Source organism: Galeopterus variegatus, unplaced genomic scaffold, assembly GCF_000696425.1.
Source record: "Galeopterus variegatus unplaced genomic scaffold, G_variegatus-3.0.2 Scaffold167, whole genome shotgun sequence".
Classification (NCBI taxonomy): domain Eukaryota; kingdom Metazoa; phylum Chordata; class Mammalia; order Dermoptera; family Cynocephalidae; genus Galeopterus; species Galeopterus variegatus.
The window spans coordinates 706,068-726,801 of NW_007726278.1; the positions used below are offsets into that span (position 1 = coordinate 706,068).

A 20,734-nucleotide genomic window follows, 5' to 3' on the forward strand; every position below is an offset into this window, starting at 1 on the left:
CTATGATTTGAACATTGTAACTATATTGATATGTGGTAATAATTGTATTCATAGAATCCGTTAGGTGAAGCAAATACAAACAGTATCATTATCGTAGACAATATTTAATACCTATCTAAAGGGGGAAATTTGGGCTACATGTTTAGGACGGCTTTCAGCCAAACTGTACTGCGTTACAGTAGTGTTCTGTTACGGAAATGCACCACGCTTCTCTTCAGTGCATGTGTTTCTGTAAGACTTGGTTCTGTTCTGCTCTTTTACAGGCAGTGTGTGAAGAAACACTAAAGATCGGGCCTCGAGTAGGTCTATCTCTAGATGCGGTTGTTTTTGGAGGAGAAGACTTTCGAGCCAGCATAGGTATCAAAGACCTTTATCTCTCTCCTTCTTTCTCTCTCTCTTTCTGTGCATGTCTGTGTATATTTTTACTTTGCCCCTCGGGACTGGACATTTACATGACAATGTATATTTGCCAACCATGACAATGGTTCTTCATGACAACAGAATAGACAATACTTCCTGGTAATTTAGAACGCCTCGTAGCCGTCCTCTTTCAGAACACTACATTATTTCTTCTGTTCGTTTATAAAATAACTAATAAAAAGTCTGTTGCAGCCCCAGGCGTGTTCAGGAGTATACAGCATCTACTTTACTCCTAATAAATATATTATGTGAACAACCTCGTTGTTGCTTAAGTATTTTGTTTTCACATCAGTCTGAGGGCTGTCTAGGCTTGTAACACAAATTTAAGGCAATTTCACATTTGCATTAATGGCTTATTTTCTACATTACATGTAGTATGTAAATGTTATTTTAAATAGGCCTTAAATTTCTCTTAAAATATATTTCAGCACTCTGATTATTAACTATTTACTGAGACACCATGCTGGTTTTCACTGATTTCCACCGTCCCTCGAGCACTGTGCTTCTGGTCTGGGTGTTTGTGCAACTAGAGACTGTGAGGACATCCAGAAAAGAGGCCAAGGCCACAGAATGCATTTTCAGAAGCACAGTCCTAGGGACCTGAAGACAGGCACTTTCCTTGAGCAGTGAGTGTCATGGTTCAAATATAAACAGTGACACCCATCTGCCTGCAGGGTGAAAAACAGAAATTTATTTTAATATCAGTCTTTCCAGGAGACTTTTGAGTATCTGACAGTTCAGTGGGCTACAGAAGGCATAGTGACACTTTCTGCCTCTCTCAACATGTGTCCTTGCATTCCCCCAAGTTCTCCCTCCAGATGCTGAAGCTTAGAGTACTTGGCTCGGCACCTCTGTTAGGACAGGGCAGTGCCACCACAACACTGCAACTCTGTGCTCGGTGGGAGAGGTTAACCATTTCCCTGCACAGCTGCTGGGCCACCTTTTTGGTGCTGTCTTTGGATTGACACTTCCATAGCAGTGACAAGAGGCAAAAATATATCGGGAGTACTTGTGACCCTGACTCTACCTCCTGAAGGGGAGGGGCCTTTTCTTAATGCATGTGGAAGTAATTATATTGCAAGATGCCCGGCCAGTTCAATAGACACATATGATGAGACTTACCTTTGCCTCCACGTATCCCTCTCTTCATTTATATTTGAATAACTGTTTTGCTGGAAGCAATTCCCAGGGAGACATAGATGTCTCTACAAACTGAGTTTTTATAATAAATATCTGGGTTCAGTTTCCAAAGTTAAAGCCTCCTTTTTCTGTCAACATCCTATTTTCAGGTGCAACAAGTAGTAAAGAAACCCAGGATATTCTCTATGCCCGACAAAAGATTATTGTCGTCGCAAAGGCCTTTGGTCTACAAGCCATAGATCTGGTGTACATTGACTTTCGGGATGTAGACGGGCTTCTCCGACAGTCGAGAGAAGGAGTCGCAATGGGCTTCACTGGTATGATTCTTGATATCTTAGAAATCAGTGTCTACATTAGCAAACATTCCAGAAGAATAGAACTTTAACCAGAAATTACTGTTTCTAATGCCATCAGATATCTCATATACTTATTCCACTATTTGAAACATGAAAAAGCCATGCAGGGCAACAACCTGCCAAACAAATTGTCATGTTTTTCACTGGCTCTGCAAGTCAAAAAACAACTCACTCATTTTAGTTTCTCTTTATATCAGTTATAGGTTTTTTTTCTGTCCTCTTAAGTATTGTGTTGATTGCAGTTTTGGATGACCTAAGGGGAGGGGATGAGGTTGTTACAGAAGTGTTTTGAGTGAATTGCCATAAGAATTTGGGTTGACAGGTAGAAGAAAAATTTCCTAAAATATTCAAAATATTAAGTCATTTCTAAAAAAATTTTGGCGATATTTTCTTTAATTTGTTTTTTCACTCAAAACTAATTTTTTGTTTTTCTGCCACTTCAAGCCCCTTTTTTCTCTCCCACCTCCCAGTAAGTGTCTGTGAACCTGGTGACACCTACGGGTGTTGGCTGGCACTAAGATCAGCAGGTCCCTTACACTCCAGTCTGGGGCACAGGCAGTATCTTCCGATTGGTAATGCCCGACCGCTTAGATCCCCATGAGCCAGGGGAGCAACCGAAAATTGTGTTCTTGCAACAGAAATCTATTTTTTTAAAACCACAGTAGGGTTCTATACATAAACACATGTGTGCAGTTACACACACACACACACACACACACACACACACACACACACGCTGGCAATCATGGAAACAATCACCATTGAGCTCTTTGATTCCTATTTGTCTTGCATTGAAAGTCCTAAAAATATTAATATGACAAATGTACCCAAATAATACAGAAAAGAGACAAGCATCCTGACATTCGTTTTTAAAACGTGTTCAAAATGTATCTAGTTAGAGGTTACTGAAAGAAATGTTTCATAAAGTCACCTTAAATTTGGTAAAAGACATCTTAATGGATGATGATTTAACTCAAAATAAAATTGAAAGACTTAAGAAGCAATTTTAATGTTATATTAGAATTAAATAAAGCTCTGACACTTGTTTTTGTGTTTTTAACATAAAGAGCTAAAATAAAGATGATTCTCCTCAATTTTAAAAATAAATAAGTGTGATCCCTTATAGAGAAATGTTTTTCAATTATCTGAGCTATTAATAAAGGAATCTTCCCTATATTTAAGAGTGATTTGAGAAAGAAAGGAGTCCCTTTGCCACATCCACATGGTTGTGCTTGTCCCTGCCTCTTTCCAATGACTGGTTAGGATGTGGCCCAAATGGAAAAGTTGGAGAAAAACTCCATGAAATCTATCTAATAGACCCTGATGTTGTTGGCCTAAAATGTGTGGCACTGGCTGCCAGGCAGCCAGAGGTTGCTCTGAAATGGGAACTAATTCAATAAAAAGTAGAAAGCACCAAATTGACACTGGCCTCTGTCACCATCACTCAGGATAACCTGGGTCTCCTTGGCCCCCTCTGGGGTAAATGTTTGCTCCAGAATTTCTAAGGGAGCTTGAGAGTTCCTCCAAGATACAGGACTGAATTAAATTGGTCCCTAATTCAATTGTGGAAGACGAGCTCTTTCAAATCAGGTTTAAACGTCTAGACTGTGCCCAACTCAGCACGAGGAGCTTATGAACCTGGTACTATTGTTTCTCCACAACAGGGAGTATTAAATCACAAAAAAAATGGAAGCAGGAGAACGGGAGGCACAGAGGGCACACAGCCCATTATATATTCAAGTGATCGAGGCGGCAAACTAGGAAGCCACACTTCATAGCCATTTTCCAATTTTTAGAGAGGAGGTCTTTGTTGTCCCAGTTATATTTCTACATACCAATAAAAGGTAATTAATCTGATAATAAAGATATGAGATTATTTGTAGTATTTTACAAAAATAAATGCTTTTTTAATGAGCATTTTAGACCACTCATGATCTGTTTGTCCTAATTGTTTTGCATTTAATTGCTATACCTTGGACTTCACGTAAGAAGGGAGGAAAGGAAGGAAAAGAATAGGAAAGAAGGAAAGGAAGAGAGGGGGAAATGGGGGAAGGAAGGAAGTGGGGGGGAAGGAAGGGAGAGATGCATACCCTATCTGAACTAGGTGGTTGGAAGGTTTAAAACCCAATGAAAGTACTGTGCTATCCATAACACTGGTAAGGAAGACTGAGTCTTTGCTATAAGAATTTTCTGTACCTTTTAAAATTATGTGTTTTTTAATGAGTTGCAGTTTTAAAAAGTTAGCCATGCACCAAACAGTGTGCTATGGGTTCTCTTCTGCAGCCATTGTTTCATGGGGTCATACTCCATGTAACATGGTTTTAAATCAATACTTTGGCTGTATAAATGGCCATTAACTTTAGGAATTTTTTTATAAAAAGAAACCAAAACTAAATCTTGGAATACAGCTTTAACAGCTGACTTAGTCATTATAGTTACTCCAGTACTACATGCTGAGAAGATAGATTATAAATATGAAGCACTATAGGTTTTCTTCTTTTTTGCAGTCTTTTGTAGAAGACAAAAATGACACCATCATACAGTTACCTAAAAGACTTGACAGGTATTGATTTAAAGCATGATATATCAAGTGGTACTGTAAAAAGGATTTCATGGTCATAAATTTTAATGTCTTCCAATTTTGCACCCTCTCAGTAACTTGTCAATAACAACTCTTCTGTATAAAATATTTGCTTCGTTCCCACATGGTATTAAAATCTGTTATACAGTTGTTAAAATATATAAGATGCAACAAAAGAGAACTTTACATATGAATATTCAGGAATTTCTAAAACCTAACACATATCTTTCTTAAAATTAGCCTCATTGCCATAAGATAGGTACTTGAAAGCCATCAGTAACTGCACAGTATTTTAAGTATTTTATGTTTGCTCCTCAAATTATAGTACCTATACCAAGAAGTTCCCGTGAAATCTGGCTTTTTACACATCAGTGTAAATTATGTACATAAATTATGAAATTCAGGTGTAACAATTAGTAGGAAATGACTACCAGAACTGACATACTTTATTAACAATATAGTAACAAGTATTAGATTACTTATATAATCTCAATACCTGCTACTGAAAAAAGCCCTCATTTGTCATCATTCATGTTATTTGTTCCTAGAAATTATCCCTCAAATAATTTAAAGCATCTTTATTTATATAGCTTTTGAATGTTTTACTCATATGCTAACAAAAATGAATGAAATAGCAATGTGAAGATGTTTTAATTATGCCATTGTAAAGAAAAGATACTGTTATATTTACTTATATGAACCTTTTCATGAAACACTAAAAAAATTTTTTACAAACATTGCTCCTCTTTCTGACAACAGAGTAATGACAATAACAGGAATTTACATTTTATAAAATATCAAGGACATAATTTGCACTGGCTAAATGTTAAAACAATTATTTCAAAAGCAAAGCAAATTGATAGACCAACAAATATATTTAGCAGAGTAAGTGATCATTAAAGGTACATTCATTTTTAAAGAGACAAATATGTCCATAACTTTATCATGTAATAAAATATCTCATCATTACTATAACATTAAATTAATTTGCATTTTATTAATGACCTGATTAGATTCCAAACTTCCCTGATTGCTAAATGTTTTTTTAATGACCATGATTTCACAGAGTCCTGTGACTCTTATCTTTGTATGATGTTTTTATTTAAAATCCTCAAACTTCAAAAATAATCATAAATCTTTTTGGAAGATATTTCTACAGAGATAGGATTTCTTCTGGATGTGTAAGGTTCTTCTATAAAGGGGGAAATACCCAATCTTCATTCTGCAAGCCAAAAGGGAGAATCTGGATATGTTTTTAAATAGAGAAACTTTCCGTAATTATTTTATTTAAAAAAACTTTAATGGAGTAATCTAGAGGCCACAGTGTTCAAATTTGCCTTCTACTTTACAGTACTGAATAAAATATTTTCATTGAAATGCAATTTTTTAGGGGTTAGAAATTATACATTATATTCATCTAAAAGAAAGAAAATTAAATATATTATTGTAAGACAGTATTTGATGTTAATATGGTCGTAACATCTACTTCTGTAAGCTTTATGAAAACCAACAGACCACTTCCAGAAGAAATTGTGGAAGGTGGCATAATCCTACAAAATAAGAAAAAGACAATTTATAAAATTTGAAAGAATTCTAATTTAATTTTTTTCTGCTTTAATTCAAAATAATTGCTCTAATTCGCAGACATTATCCTTAAAATCCCAGCCAAAGCAGTTATTCAGCGAGCTGCCTAGTCAATCCACCTGTAACTAAAAATGAGAGATTATCTGCACTAAGGTGGCATTTCTAAAGGATCGGAAACACAATTACTTCCATTGTTTTATTTGTTCTTATGTGGTATTCTGGAAAAGCCTGCCTGATTGCAGGTTTTGTTTTGTTTTGTTTTTTCCTTTAAGAAAGTTCTAAATTAGTTATTTAACATTCAGTCTGTGAGGCATTCAGGAACCTCACATGGTGGAAACATTTTGTTTGAACATCTGTTTGTTGTTTTGTGGTTCTTGTGTTATTAATCTGCTTGTAGGTAAGCAAGTGATCCATCCTAACCAAATTGCGGTGGTCCAGGAGCAGTTTTCTCCTTCCCCTGAAAAAACTAAGTGGGCTGAAGAGCTGATTGCTGCCTTTAAAGAACATCAGCAATTAGGGAAGGTAAATGTTTTGTTAATGCCTTGGGTGAAGCATGTTTAAAATACTGTGGGGAAGAATGAAAAAAAAAATTGTTTGAATGGTTTTTAAAAATTCACTGTTGAGGGGGTGGGAGAGAGAACAACATTCATCAGGGAGAAAATTGCTGAAGGTAGATTTGCCCTGCCCGTGTTTCTAGATATTTCACTAACTGACTGTCACGTCTCTCATTTTATTCTTTTCATAAAGTACATTGGCAGCCCTAGAGAAAATAGGAGAAGGCTGTTTAGTTTTTCTCTGTATACTTTGGTGCAGCATACACATGACAATAATTTTAGATCAAAGAGAGAGCAAGTTGTAATGAAATAAACACAGTTTGACCAAATGGTTCTTGTGGAGAAAACAAATAAATTTCAAGTTATTTTAATATGGGGGGGAGAGTACAAAAATCTCCCCCCGTTTAGTCATTTAAGAGTGGGAGGTTGTATACGTGTTTGTACCAATTTCTGGACCTGAGATTTGGATAGAATGAAAAGCAAATTAACACTGGAGTACGGTTGTTCCTAATTTAGTGCATCATTGAGCCTCGCGTTTCCTGCTCTGTGGGTTTCTGCTATGTAAATATTGCAGTGGTAATGCACAATCTGTCTCCACTTTGTGCCAGTAACACTTAAATTAGGTGTCGCCTGAAGGAAGATTTTATGCTAGCTGCAGCATTGTCAGTTAATTATCTTAAAGGTTATTTGCAATAATACCGTTTGCCTCTTTTTAAGAGGATAGGAGGGAAAGTTGCATTTATAAATCCATCCTAAAGGTAATCTCTAAACTCAGCCTTGTGACTTCTGTAAGGAGTGAAATTTTGATACCTACAATGCGAAATTACTTAGGAGAGAAAGAATATTGGAAAATTATTAAGGTTCTAAATGTCCCCCTGCCACAAAAAAAAAAGGAAGAAAAAACCTGATTTTCATTGGTGAACCTGTGACATCCATGTGAAAAGTGTTCCTTGTAGTAAGAATACCTGAAAATCCCAGGACTGGCGAAAGTGTGTAACGATGTTAAATGGGTCATTCCCTATGAAGGGCTGTCCTCAACCCTCCCATGCATGCATGCTCACACTCACATGCAGGCAGGCTCATTTTTGCACCAATTCACACTTAATATCCAAAGGCAGAATATGTTACATTGGAAACATCCAATTTGGACTTATACCAATTTCATTATAAATAGCATCCGTACATTTCACAACAGCAGTGGCCATCAGAAAAATAATGCATTTGATAGAAAAATACTTTTCAGTTGACCCTGTATTTTATGTCCATTTCTCTATCTTAACCCCAAAGTCAAGATCTCCCATGAATAAACAGAGATATTTACCCAGAGAGAAGAGACGTGGACTCTTTCATTCCTATACACTAGGATCTCCACGTACTCTCCTCTCTCGTGTCCTTGCCTACGCACACACGCACTGACTGCTCCGCACCTCTGCTATGTACCTCATGCCAGCTGTGGATATGCATGTGCTAAACGCTTCCTTGTGGACCATTGAAATGACAGACAGAGCAGAACTCCAGTCTGGGCTAGCACTGCCTCCATTTACCATCCAGACTGGGTTTCACGTTGGATGGCATTCAAGGAGGCCACTTGCAATGCAAAGAAAGCAGTTAGGGGTATGAGAGAGGTTATCCTAAATTTCAGGAGCCAGCAAACAAAAGTCAAACCAAAACCACACTCTTTTCCTGGCACTTAAGTTCTTGAAAGAGGAAAACAACCCTTTTCCATTGAATCTTGAAAGTATTGTTCTTGGGGAAAATTGTCCCGAAGTTGTCCATGCCTTTTGATGATGGCAACTTAAATGTTAAATTCAGAACTGTTTCTTCTTAATAAGAAATACCCTCTTGTTGGGGCATAAGCTTTCACAACAGTGTGGCAGGATGGCTTTTCTTAACACAGAACCGTAGAAATTAGAGCAGAGGGGACACCAACTATTAGGTAATTTCTTCCCTGCCCCATTCGTGGAGGTTTATTTCCTACAGCAAATTCTCCTGGTGCTTTGTCTAGCAAGGTTGAAATGATTCAAGTAATGGGGCTTCCAGTAGGGACATATGGTTATTTTATCCAGTTAGCATGTTTCTTTCACTTTGCCTATAAACTGGCTGGTCACAAAAATTGGATCTGCAGGTAGGTGACTCTGGGTCTTGAGGGGATCTTGGGGTTTAAATAATGTGGGTTCTGTTTGTAAAGATTTCATATAAATAGGTTGCTCAGTGTATAAAGTATTGCTTCCAACAAACATCTAATCTATTTTATTTCAAATGTGAATCACTGATGAAAACATGAACCCTCGGATACTTTGTCCAAAGTACAGAAGCCTCTCTCAAAGAGGGGAAACTGATGGCTTGTGTCCTAGGGAGACACTCATAAATTCCTAAAAGACCTTTTTTTCCCCCTCTGATGAAAATTTCATTCAAGTATGCTTTTAAGTAGAAATGACCCAATGAGACAAAATTATTTATCTTTGCTTTTCTCTCCTTCTTCGTGCTCCCATCTTAAGTTATATGCTGCCCAAAAGACTAAGCATACAGCTGAAGTTCACATTTAATACTGGGTCATTTGCATTTTCTTTAGTAATAATAATACTTTTTATTATTATAAAATAAAAGTTCTACCTTTTCTTCCTGTCCTCTTTCAGTAACAAAATTCATGGAATACTTAGGTCATGAGCAGGTAAATTATTAGGGTCAGTCTTTGGCATCACAGAATTTTTTTGCTTGCTTTATTTTAATTAGAAGTTCAAAGGAAATAAAGTTTGACCCCCTTAGTGTAATGTCAGGTGAAAACCACTTTACAATTAAAAACATAATTATCAGCTCATGTAATCTATCACTGTTTGGCAGATAGTGATACTTGTGGCTGCTTTGTTTTGGGAAATTGAAAGATATTTTCAGGCTAAAGAATTGTGCCTGGCACAACAGTCCCCATTAAGAAGAATTAGGGCTATAGACTGACATTAGGGATTCAAAGTTATCTTCTGTTGTTAAAATCTGTTGGGAAACGTTTAAACCTGCCATATAATCTGTGCTCCTATTTTAATTCTCATAAGCTACAATATTTTGAATTTAGCTGACATTATTTGTGAGGTCTGCATCCACGATATTAATCAAACTGACTCTTTCTTCCATCCTTTTAGAAAAATGTATTTTGAGATATAATCTGTGTATCATTAATTATTTCAGCTTCAAATTCTTTGGTATAATACTTTAGCCTGGATAAATCACCACCATGTGATTTATTTTAAATTTATAAAGGATTTTCTTAAAAGTTAATTCCATTTTTGATGTCATTTTTCATAGTAATGGTGATTCCAATAATATTGAAAATTCTCCACTGAAAACTGAATTTAGTAGTGCTTTTAAAGAAATACGATTTTTAACAGTTCTTTATCAAGTTAAAATTTTATATAGTATGAAAATTGGATCATTGTAAACATCTCAAGCGAATAACTACTTAATATTAATTTATATCAATAGAAACTATAATTTGTATATAAATAAATACATATGATAGTATACATAGTTATATAACATAGGTACACTCAAGTATGTATGATACTGTGTATTTTTTCACATGTATATGATGAACTTAGTGCTAATTTTTTTCTCTTTCTGTATTCATCACTTCAGGCAAAAATGACAGCTAACGAAAACAGTCAGTTGCTTTTTAAAAATGATCACTAATCACAGGAAATCTTAATGTAAGAATTTACCATTTCTTTCCAAATGGAGACTCTAACAGAAAAGTAAAGGAATAGCAAAATGTGTTAGCTGTGATAGGTGTTTAAAGGTACTTTGCTGGAGCATTCGTATTTCTGCCGTGTCTAGCTACAAATATGGCTTTGCTTCATTTCCAGCTTTCCAAACACTCTACTTGATTCATATCATTGCTGTAAATGCATTATTTGGTTTGGGAAGGATTTAGTTTAACTTTTTCAGTATTTTTCATTCATTATAGCTTCACAAGCTAACTAAAGACCAAGGAGGGGGGAAGTATTCATCTTTAAAATCTAGGTTCAATTAATAATTATAAAGGTCAAAAACAAAGTCACTACCTGACATCATAACTGTAAATATCACACATAACTGAAGCATTCTAATTTCACTCATGAGAGAACAAAAGTGCAAATTAATAAATATACATTAACAAGCACATCTTTTACTGGAATATAAATTGGGATCTTATCTCTTAATAAAAAAAGAAATAAAAAAGTATTTTTTTCTTCATGTTTAAGTCTTTTCATCTAGAAAATTTACAAAGAGTAATGAATCCTCCCTCACCCAAACGTTGAAAGCAAATTATTTTCATAGGTATCTGATTGTGGCACACACACCTTTCATTTGTGCTTCCAAATGCAGGGTTTTACAAAAGAAATACTGTTTGGTCCAGATGGCCTTCTAGAAGGCTCCCTGAGAGAACTCAGGAGAAGTCTCTCTAGCCAAAAATATTGTTTCCGCTTATTCAAGTGCCAGAAATCCCACTGCCACTCTTTCACACAGATCAAATAAACCATCTAAAGATTTGGTTGTTGTCTTTGTCAACTGAAAGAGTTGATTCCACTAATAGACGACAGTGTGTCCTCCGGCACCCACCCGTCCCACCACCCACAGCCTTCCCCTTTATTTGTGAGCAGGAACGCTAAGTCAGAACCAAGTCATTTCTAGTGAACACGAAAGATGGAGGGACATAACTCTGCTTCTGAGATTTTTAGTAATTGCGTTTCTCTTTTTATTTCCTTGTTCATTAAGTATTTTTAAAACTATCTGCCATAATTTTGACTTTAAAAAGTCCAGTTGTTCAAAAAAGCTTAGGGTCTGCCAATGATTACTTTAAGATTGGTTTGATTAACACCAAATTGCTAGTTTTTAAACATTTAAGCAAGGTAATTAAATCCTAGTGCTGATCATGATCTAGTTCCTTTTTTTTTTTTTTTTTTTTTTTTTAGTGGCAATTGAGGATAAGGGAATTTTTAAAATGTAGGTTAAATCTGATAGCTTTTAAAAGTGCATTGGCCTTAATTAAACTACATTCTTAAGGATATTTGAATCGAATTTTTTTATTCAAATTTATATTACATTTTTTCAGACTTTTTTTTTCTTTAGCTCAATTTCAATTTAAAAACTGTCATTCTTTTAGTTGGATGAAATCTCAGAAATCTTCTGGTGAAATCCCTTTAGTTTACAAATAAATACAATGAACCCCAGCAAGGGTTCAGAAGTTGCCCAATGTCACTCATGGCCACGGTGGTGATAGAGCTGTGACAGAATTCAGGACTCAGTTTGTAAGTAAAGTTATGAGCATAGTTAGCATCAACGTGGTTTCAATTGGATTACAATGAATACCCATGCTAATGACCGAACCTAGATAGAACCTTAAAAGTATTCAGTCACAATTAAAGTGTGAATTTAGGTAGTTCCCATTAATATCTCTTAGGGGACATGAGCAGAAACTGATGAGGAAGGAAGGAACACAGATCACCTGTGCTCTCAGCCTCCGCAGCCAAGAAGCCCTGTCCTTCCCTCCACGGTTCCTCCTTCGCAATTCTGCCCTGCCTTGTCCACCCGCCCGGCCCCAGGAAGGCTTTCTGGCTCCATTCATTGCAAATCCCCTTCCACGTTACTCTTTATCATTCGCTCAGTCTCCCAACGTAGATTGGAAGCTGCCAGGGCAAGACTGGGGACTTTGGCAAAGAGGCATATCTAGCCCAAAGCTCAGTTTCATCTCGCTCAAAGGCTAGGTCCCCAAGTCATGTTTTCAGTTCTGCCTGTGGTTGCACAAACTCACCATCACTTTCAACGTCTGAGAGAGCAAGATCCAAGCAAGGGCCATGAAAGGATCACTGTACTCCTTGGACACCGTCCTCTCTCTTTTCCTCTTACCGTATTTCTCCCACGTGTGGTCTGTGTGGGTGTTTCTGCGTACAACTTTCCTCCTGCTCCCGCCTTTTCCTTTCCATGAATTCTTTGTTTCCTCTTTTTCTTTAAATCTCTTTCTTTCTCACCATATCATCTCTACACCCCACCGCCATCTCTTGCCTTCTCTCCTTTAACCGCTTATAATAGAGAAGGTCAGAGCATTTAAAAAAATTTTTGTTGTACTTATTAAAGAATTTTGTCATAATTTTCTATATTAAAAGCAGGTAAATGGAATCTTAAAAATATAAATCAAGCATTTCTATAATTCTCTATTTTTTTCCATTACTGAGGCCATTTCTCTCCACTGCTGGAGACAGTAAAGAACTCTCTTCTGTAGCACATACCTCGCTGCAGTATCTTGGACAGAAACAGGAACAAGAAACACATTTAGTAAATACTATTTGTCTAATTGTTTTGCAGGTTTCTGACAGTGCTAGAAATAAATTATTAGTTGTGCTTTTAGCAATGTGTACATGATACTGTCCTTTTGCTGCTGTTTAGAAAAATTGAAAGAAAATTTTTTCATCAGTTATTGTTCAATTGTATTTTGAAAAATGTATCAGTATTTTACTAAATCTTTCAAAGTATCTTCTAGTTCATGTTAGTTCATTTAAATCTGTTTTCCAAAGGAAGAATAAGCCTACAGTGTATGAAATTGAGGAACTTTAGTATCATTGGTCTTAGCCGCAAACTGCTGTAAAATGGCATTCATCATCTGCTTCTCTCATAGGCAGCTTAAATTTGCTATGAAATATTTGAAATTAAATAAAAATATTAAACATTTGGTCTGTTATATATTTATGTTGGTTTTTAAACTCAAAAAATTTTTGAAACAAGATTTCTAGTTTCAAAAAGAAATCTGAGATGGAGAAGATAGTTGCAGAACTCTATATAATTGCTAAAAAATCCCAAATGATACACTTACGGTGGATAAATTTTATGGTATGCAAGTCATACCTCAATAAAGCCATTAAAAAAAAAATCCAGAAAAGTAAGCACAAAGTCCAATGTGCTGGCAAGTGTGGAAACTCCTTTAGATTTCAATATGCTTATAAATCCAATTGTTTTCACCTCAATAGATAGCTTTCTATGTGGCATACTTGGCTTGATTAAATTATCAAAAGATATTTAAAATAAAGACTTGTCTATTCTATCTGATCATTCTGCCTGAGTATTTTTTATGATAAATCTTGCTGCCTACATTTCGTAGGCTCTGAGAAGTATTTTTAAAAGCAGAAGGTATCCTCAGTCTTCTCTATCGGTTTGTGAAGTAAGGATGGCTCTGGTCCACCGAGACCCTCCATCTGGGCAAGTAGACGACTTGGTACCAGTCACATATTAAGATAATTGACCCAAACACTCACCTCCCTACTGTTTAGTCGCCTTGACCTTTCCTGCCTTGCTCCTGCCAAATCCATCTTCCAAACCTGCTTTGCTTTTCTCCTCTGACTTCCTGTAATTCATGGTAAAGTCCCAAATTAATCTTACCAAGTACAACACATGAATTTCTGTATGTCCTATGTAGGGCTAAAGCTAAATAATTTCATGCTCCCTTTTTAAAAAGCAAAATGCTAATGCTGTCTATTCATTTTATATCCATGCAACTTCCACGTTCCAAGGAATTTACCCCTTTTTAACAAACGCATCTGGCCGTTCGTCTTTGCTACACCTCTTCCTTTTCCTGTCCGTCCTCTGCTGAAAAAGTCTGTCCACTGTTTCAGTACCTCCTTTTGTGGTAGAAGCCGGGACCCCAATTTCAGATCATCTGCATTTGATTAGTATCTCTTCCAGCTGATATTCTAATTATTAAATTCTTCGAAAATTTGTTTTCATACTGATGCTCTGCCAAATATATAGCACCCCTGAGTCTAGTTTCTTAAAGAGATGGCTAAATCTATGATTTATAAGAGTTTAGAGGGGTTATGAATCTGCCTTTACTCATTGTATTTTCAAAAACAAGGATGGTTCTCAAACTCTTCAAGCTCTTAAAGCTCCTCTGAAATCATAAAATCCTGTTATAATTCAAATGCCGTGCTCACTGGGCCTTGCTGTGATAAAATGGAACTAAATAATCTCTGGCCAAGAATAACAGTAGCAGTACTAGTAGCCATGGTGGTGGCAGTGACCACGGATATAGTGATCGTGGTATTGGTGATAGTGATCAGAGTAGAGGTCATAGTATTGGTAATGGTAGCGGTAGCAGTCATGACAGTAACACCAAACAGCAATGGTGACAGTTGTGGCAGTGGTGGTAGCAGTAACAGCTCCCATTTACTGAGAGCCTGTTATGTGACAGGCCATTGCATACATTATCTTAATCCTCACAACACCCCTGCAAGGGGGGTATTATCATCCCTAGTTTGCAGATGAAGAAACTGAGGCAGGGAAAGGTAACTTTGTTTGCTGTGGATCACACAGCTAGGAAAAGGCATTCCTGGCTTCAAATTCAGGTGCATCTGAGCCCAAAGACCATATTCCTCACCTCCACATCAAGCTGCCTCAAAGGGGAGCCCAGAAAAGCAAGACCCTTTCTCTCCATGTATCTTTGTGACCCTTTTGCTCCAGCCGCCGGCTACTGAATACCCCCTCAGAATGTGCCCATCCTGGAAAGTTTCCTATTTCTGTTTGGTGGAAAGTCACAGAGGGGGCTGCGTGGAGCAGATGGTCCCTGCATCCCCTCAGGCCAGCACTGACCTGGCAGGTGGACGGCACCGGGAGCAAAGGAGGGCCTCCCTTCCGTTCCCCGTTGATGGCTCTGTGGTTTGGAAAGCCAGAGAGCTACAGGGGAAAGTCGGGGGAAGGGATGGGAGGGATAAGGAGGAGCTTCTCGAGGCTTTTCCACCTTTCAGAACTTGGAAAATAAATCCGCGGTGCTGCCTGGGGTGCAGGGTCCCCCGCATTCCACCGCCTCTCTGCTCCTGTGCTCTGAGGCGGGGCTGAAGGGGCCCTCCCCAGCAGCTCAGCGTGGTGCTCCTGCCCAAATTCTCCCTGCACACCCCAATCATGTGCAAAACCAACCCCCTTCAGATATTCCAACTGTTATATTCTTATGAATCATTTAAAGAGCTTCCCATCAAAGACCAGGGCATATCATCTGTCTGAATTCCAGTGATAGTGGAAGTGACAGATTAGCACAATGTGAATTGTTGTCCATGTTGAATGACTTCAGTTGAACTTTTAGAAATTTCACGTAGAGATACATTAGCATCTGTAAATTATCTGGCCATAGGAGTATATGGTGGCTGAATTTTAATTCAAAATACTATTAAAATATCTATAAAATTATCACTATAATTTAAAGCGTTAAAAAAAAGTTCCTTATATCCCAGGTCTTTGGTAATAGCCTTTTACTATCCTCATGACCATTTTCAAAGATGTTTATCTATAAAATGGTTAGTGATATTCGTAAGCATATGCGAGGATCAAATGTCACTTCCTTCAGTCCTCCTAATAAATACTTTGTTTTTTTAAGACAAAATGTCACTCACATATTACTTTATTTTAGTATTTTCAATATCATAAAAATTATAGTTAAAGCTTTCAAGAAAAACTAAGGATGAAAGCATGTTCCATTTCAGTTTTTCCCAAATTCAGTTGTTAAAGCTGCATTTTCAGATATTTGCTTATCTGCACATTACCTGTAGTGGATTACTTTTATCACCCTCATCACAAGTAATAATATCTCCAAAATAGCAGTTAGGGTGTGCTAGTTACTTTTTATAAACTACATCAAAATAAAAATTTTAAATATGTAGCATATACAAAGTAAATATATACTAAAAATTTTTTTATTACTAAAAGTATTTTTCTATAATCATCTCAGGTGCCAGAGTTATCAACCACTTTGGGGTGCACTGATTAGTGCAAGGGTTGGTGACTTGGGGTGAAAAGCCTTAGATTTGAATCCTGTCCTTCTCATAAGTTCCTTAAAAAGGTTAACTGATACTGAGCCCAGTTTTTGCATCTGTAAAACTGAAATAATCACGCCTTCCCTACTACAAGTGAGAAAATGTCTTTGAAAATATTTTATGATCATATAAAGTACTATCAAATAAAACCTCTTTTTCGGGGTGGTGGGAATGGGTCTTCCTAATAATATCGCCGTCCAATTTTCAGTTTGGAAACTAATATTCTAGGGCTTACTGAAGGCTATAGTTAACTAGTGTATGGCTACAGTTGCTACGGGAGTCTTCCTATTTCTTCCTCAACGGGAAATGACATCTCTTTCCCTATCTCTGCCCCCTCCCCTGGACCCCCAGAGGGCCAGTGCTGGGCCAACCTGTCCATGATGGTCCCACTCCAAGCAAGGCTGAGTTGGGCTAGGCGCGCTCCTAGCTTTCCCGTTATTGGTTACCAGACCACCTCTGGACAGAGGGCAAATGACCAGAATAAAGGAAAGGAAACAGGTGGTTCAGCTTCCTCCCTCGGGGTCCAGGAGGGAGCAAATCTGGGCCTGCCAGTGCAAGCAGCAAGAACAGAGCGATTCCACCGGGTTTCAGACCAGCTTCATCTGGTAGAGATGAAGTCATAGGAAAGCCAAGCAGCTAATGAGTAGCAGAACCAATATTTTAAAATGTTTTCTCTCTTCCAGGCTGCTTTACTTTAGGCTATGTTAGGCTCCCTTTTTTTATGCCCTAGAGAAACCTCTTAGACAATCCAGAGAAAGATCCAGTATCTCATCCTGTGTTCCTTCATTTTGCTTATCTGTTGAGTCACTGGTGGCCAGAGACAGAGAAAGCCAGCCCCACACATGCTTCCTCCCCTGTACGTCTCGCAGGTCCCCACGCCCCTCTCTTGACATTCGTTGGCATCCCTGACCTTCTAAACCTGACTTTAAAAGTACCTGTTCTTCAAAGCTCTTCCCTGGCCCAACTGCCCCCATCTTGATGGCACCTTCTCTCTGTAGCTCCACAGATGTGACGTACTCGCCTGCACATTAACTGTTAGGCCATCTGCATGAGTTAACCTGACCCCAACCCAACTTTACTGTACAATTTTTGAGGTCAGCCACTGTGTCCTATTGGAGGCTCAGCAAGTGTTGGCCAGCTGACTAGTGAATATTACCAGATGAGGGAAAATCAAGGGGCACAGAAGGCACTTGCAGAAGGGTTAGAGAGGAGCTGGAAAGCCTCATGGGGACCAGGGATGATTCTGTCTTCTCGTAGCACTCTCCCAGTCACCAGCTCAGGCCACCCAGAACCAGGAGATGCCCTGGTCTCTCTTCCCTCCTTCCTCCAGCCCCTTTCCCCTAGTTAGCTGCAGCCCGCCCTCTGCAGTGTAAACACCTCTTCCCAAAGGAAGCCACATGGGACCAGGCTAGGTCCCCTCTTAAGTGTTCCTCTACTACCCTGTGCCTTGCTTTTCGAGCGTGCATGCTCGCTTGCAAGGATATAGTCATTTCTATAGTTGTTTGTTTAATACCTTTTCCCCCATCAGACTGGAAGCTCCATGAGGTCAGGGACCACGTGTGCCCTATTCCCTGCTTCAGTAAGTCCCAGTGCCTCACATATGCCAGGCACCAGTAGGCTCTGAATCCATGTTGGATGGCAAATGAGCTGATGGTCACAGATGTGAGCCAGGAGCTCCTGCACAGCTGGATGGTGGGGGAGAGGCAGAGCCCCAGGCCCCTGGGACCAACTGGGATGGAATCTCTTTGCACATGTCCTGATCACTTAGGGACCCAGCAGTCACGCACAATAGCAAAGCTTTGCACAGACAACCACAGTCCCTTCCTAAGGTCCAAAATTAAAGAAAAAAATGACCCAAATCTCCAACTATCAAAACTGTGCCTCCCTACGCAATCAGGTTGGCCTTGCTCCTCTGCTTTGTCTGTTTCGTTTTTTCCACCATTGTCAGGTAAGCATCCACCAAGCATCTCCTGAGTAGCTGCGTGTGCTGGTGCTGGGTGCTGGGCCCCACCCTCCAGGGCTTCACAGCACAGTGAGAAAGACAGGAGTGTGTACAAAGAATTACAGTAGAGGGACAAGGGCTGTCCTAAAGGAGGCTGTATAAGGAAAGGGAGGAGAGAGATGATCTCTGCCAGGGAGGCCTAGGAACACTTTCCAGAGGTGACATATTCTGACATCCTGAAGCATCAGGAGGAGTTTGCCGGACAGGGAAAGGGCCTTCAGAGCAGAGAACGGAGCATACAGCAGAGGTGGAGAGGTGTTTGTATGCGTGTGTGCTCTGTGTGTTGTATGTGTTGTGTGTGTGTGTATGTGTGTTGTGTGTATGTGTGTGTTGGCACATGGGGGCCTCAGTGTACTAGCAGGAGACAAGGCTGGGAGAGGGGCAGGGCCTGGTCTTGTCACGGGGAGCCTTGGGGTCCCTGCTAGAGAGACTGCCCTTGACTCTAAGTCCAAAGAGAGCCAAGGCAAGATTTAAGTAAGTGGAGATCGCATCAGATCTGCTTTAGGAAGGTAACAGCATGTTCCCTGTTAGAAGAGTGCAACCCCCAAAGAACATCCTGGCACTCTACCCACAAGACCTGTGTTAGCCAGCCTAGGAGCCAGGCAGCCTCCACACTGAGCTTTGGGTGCTGACAACCAAACTTACATCCTTAAAATGAATGTCCCAACCAAATTGTGCGGGAGCCAAGGCCACCCTAGGGCCTGTCCACAGACTCTCCAAGTGGGATAGGTTGGAAAATAGGGAAGAAAGATGAATGAAACGGTGCCCATGAGAAGGTCTTTGTGGGAGCATTGTCCTCCCCCTTTTTTGAGGAGTATCAGGAGCAGCTGACTTGGTTAGTAAGGAAGGGCCATATCACAGAAGGTCATGGCTGGGGCTGAGAGATTTTATTTAGCAAGGAGAGGGCACAGCCAAGATCTTAAAGAGAAATTTGATAATGGCCAACACTGACTAAAAGTTTTAGGAATTTACTGGGAACTGTTGTGAGATTAATAATTAATTCATCAAGGAAAAGACTTAGCACCACAGTGGAAAAGGGTGTCACCCTGAAAAAGAAAGACTATGACAGCTGTACTCAAACATCATTAACGCCGACAGAGAAATCCCTCTCTTAGGGAGTCACAGCAATCCCATCATCGGAATGTGCCAGAGAGAACTCCCTGAATGCCCAAAGAAGTTACTTGAAAACAGAGTAGGGAAAGAATTAGATCAATTTGTGGCCTCTAGATAATTACTCTTTTAGTATTCTAGAGAAAGAAAATTCTCTAGTACTAATGCCAGAAATGCAGAATATATGAATATTTCCCGTAGATACAACTAGTATTGTCAACATTGCTGTCATCACGGTCACCACTTTGGCCATCAAATAGTAAGTCGGATTCTCCCATGAAGAACTTTAGGGCCTGGTAAAGTTAATGTTATTCCAGTGCCTGTCTTATCACCGGGCGGTGACCGAGGTGTTAGGAAAACCACAGCCCACTAGTCATTGTTTTCCTTCCCATGCAGATAACAAGTGTGCTACGGTGACTGCCCATCACTTCCAGGAGTCTGACATCACAGGCATGTGCCTAGTAAGATGTGCCAACGTGACTGACCAGTGATTTATTACAACAGATAACACAATCGGCAACTTGACTAAAAGCCCATTGTGCATGGAGCTCCATGCGACTCTTGTGGTGAATGTGGGGCATGGCTGCGGGTACACAATATCACACTTGTGTGAACAGCACACACGGGCAACAATGAGCCCGGCTGGTGACAGGGCAGCCACTGCAGCCCTCAGAGCCTCTGTGCTCACCACACTGGCCTTTTCCCTAATTCTTGTTGCATTTTGTGGCACCTCCTTCTTTTCTTCTGTCTCCAGCAAACTGTAGGCTCCTTTAGGGCAGGGGTTGAGTCTTACTCCTCTTTCTATGCCAAGTGTTTCTCCCAGTGCTTGACACAAGGACGCTGCCCAGTCCACCCTCGATGGATGAATGGCGTGTGGATGACTGATGGCTAACCTAAGAAAATTCCATTATTAGCAGCTTGGGGATGCCTTATAAGAGAAAGGCATCATTTACAAAAGGCTAGAAGAGGGCCGGCCCGGTGGTGCACTGGATAGTGCGCTGCTTGGGAAGCGCGGCGGTGCTCCCGCCCGAGGGTTCGGATCCCACATACAGACCGGTTCCCGCTCACTGGCTGAGCGAGGCGCGGGGGCAACACCGAGGGTTGCAATCCCGTTGCCGGTCCCCGGTCCGGTACGGGGGCAACACTGAGGGTTGCGATCCGTTGCC

At 39.5% G+C, this 20,734-nt stretch overlaps 1 protein-coding gene across 1 annotated transcript in view; it reads left to right on the forward strand.

Annotated features, from left to right (window-relative positions):
* Positions 1 to 20,734, forward strand: part of CLYBL (citrate lyase beta like) — a 112,368-nt gene that overhangs the window by 85,546 nt on the left and 6,088 nt on the right. Inside the window, exons 6-8 of the mRNA XM_008594824.1 lie at positions 264 to 357; positions 1,710 to 1,877; positions 6,479 to 6,603. Of these exons, the coding sequence (XP_008593046.1) occupies positions 264 to 357; positions 1,710 to 1,877; positions 6,479 to 6,603 (387 nt within the window). The remainder of the gene's footprint in view (positions 1 to 263; positions 358 to 1,709; positions 1,878 to 6,478; positions 6,604 to 20,734) is intronic.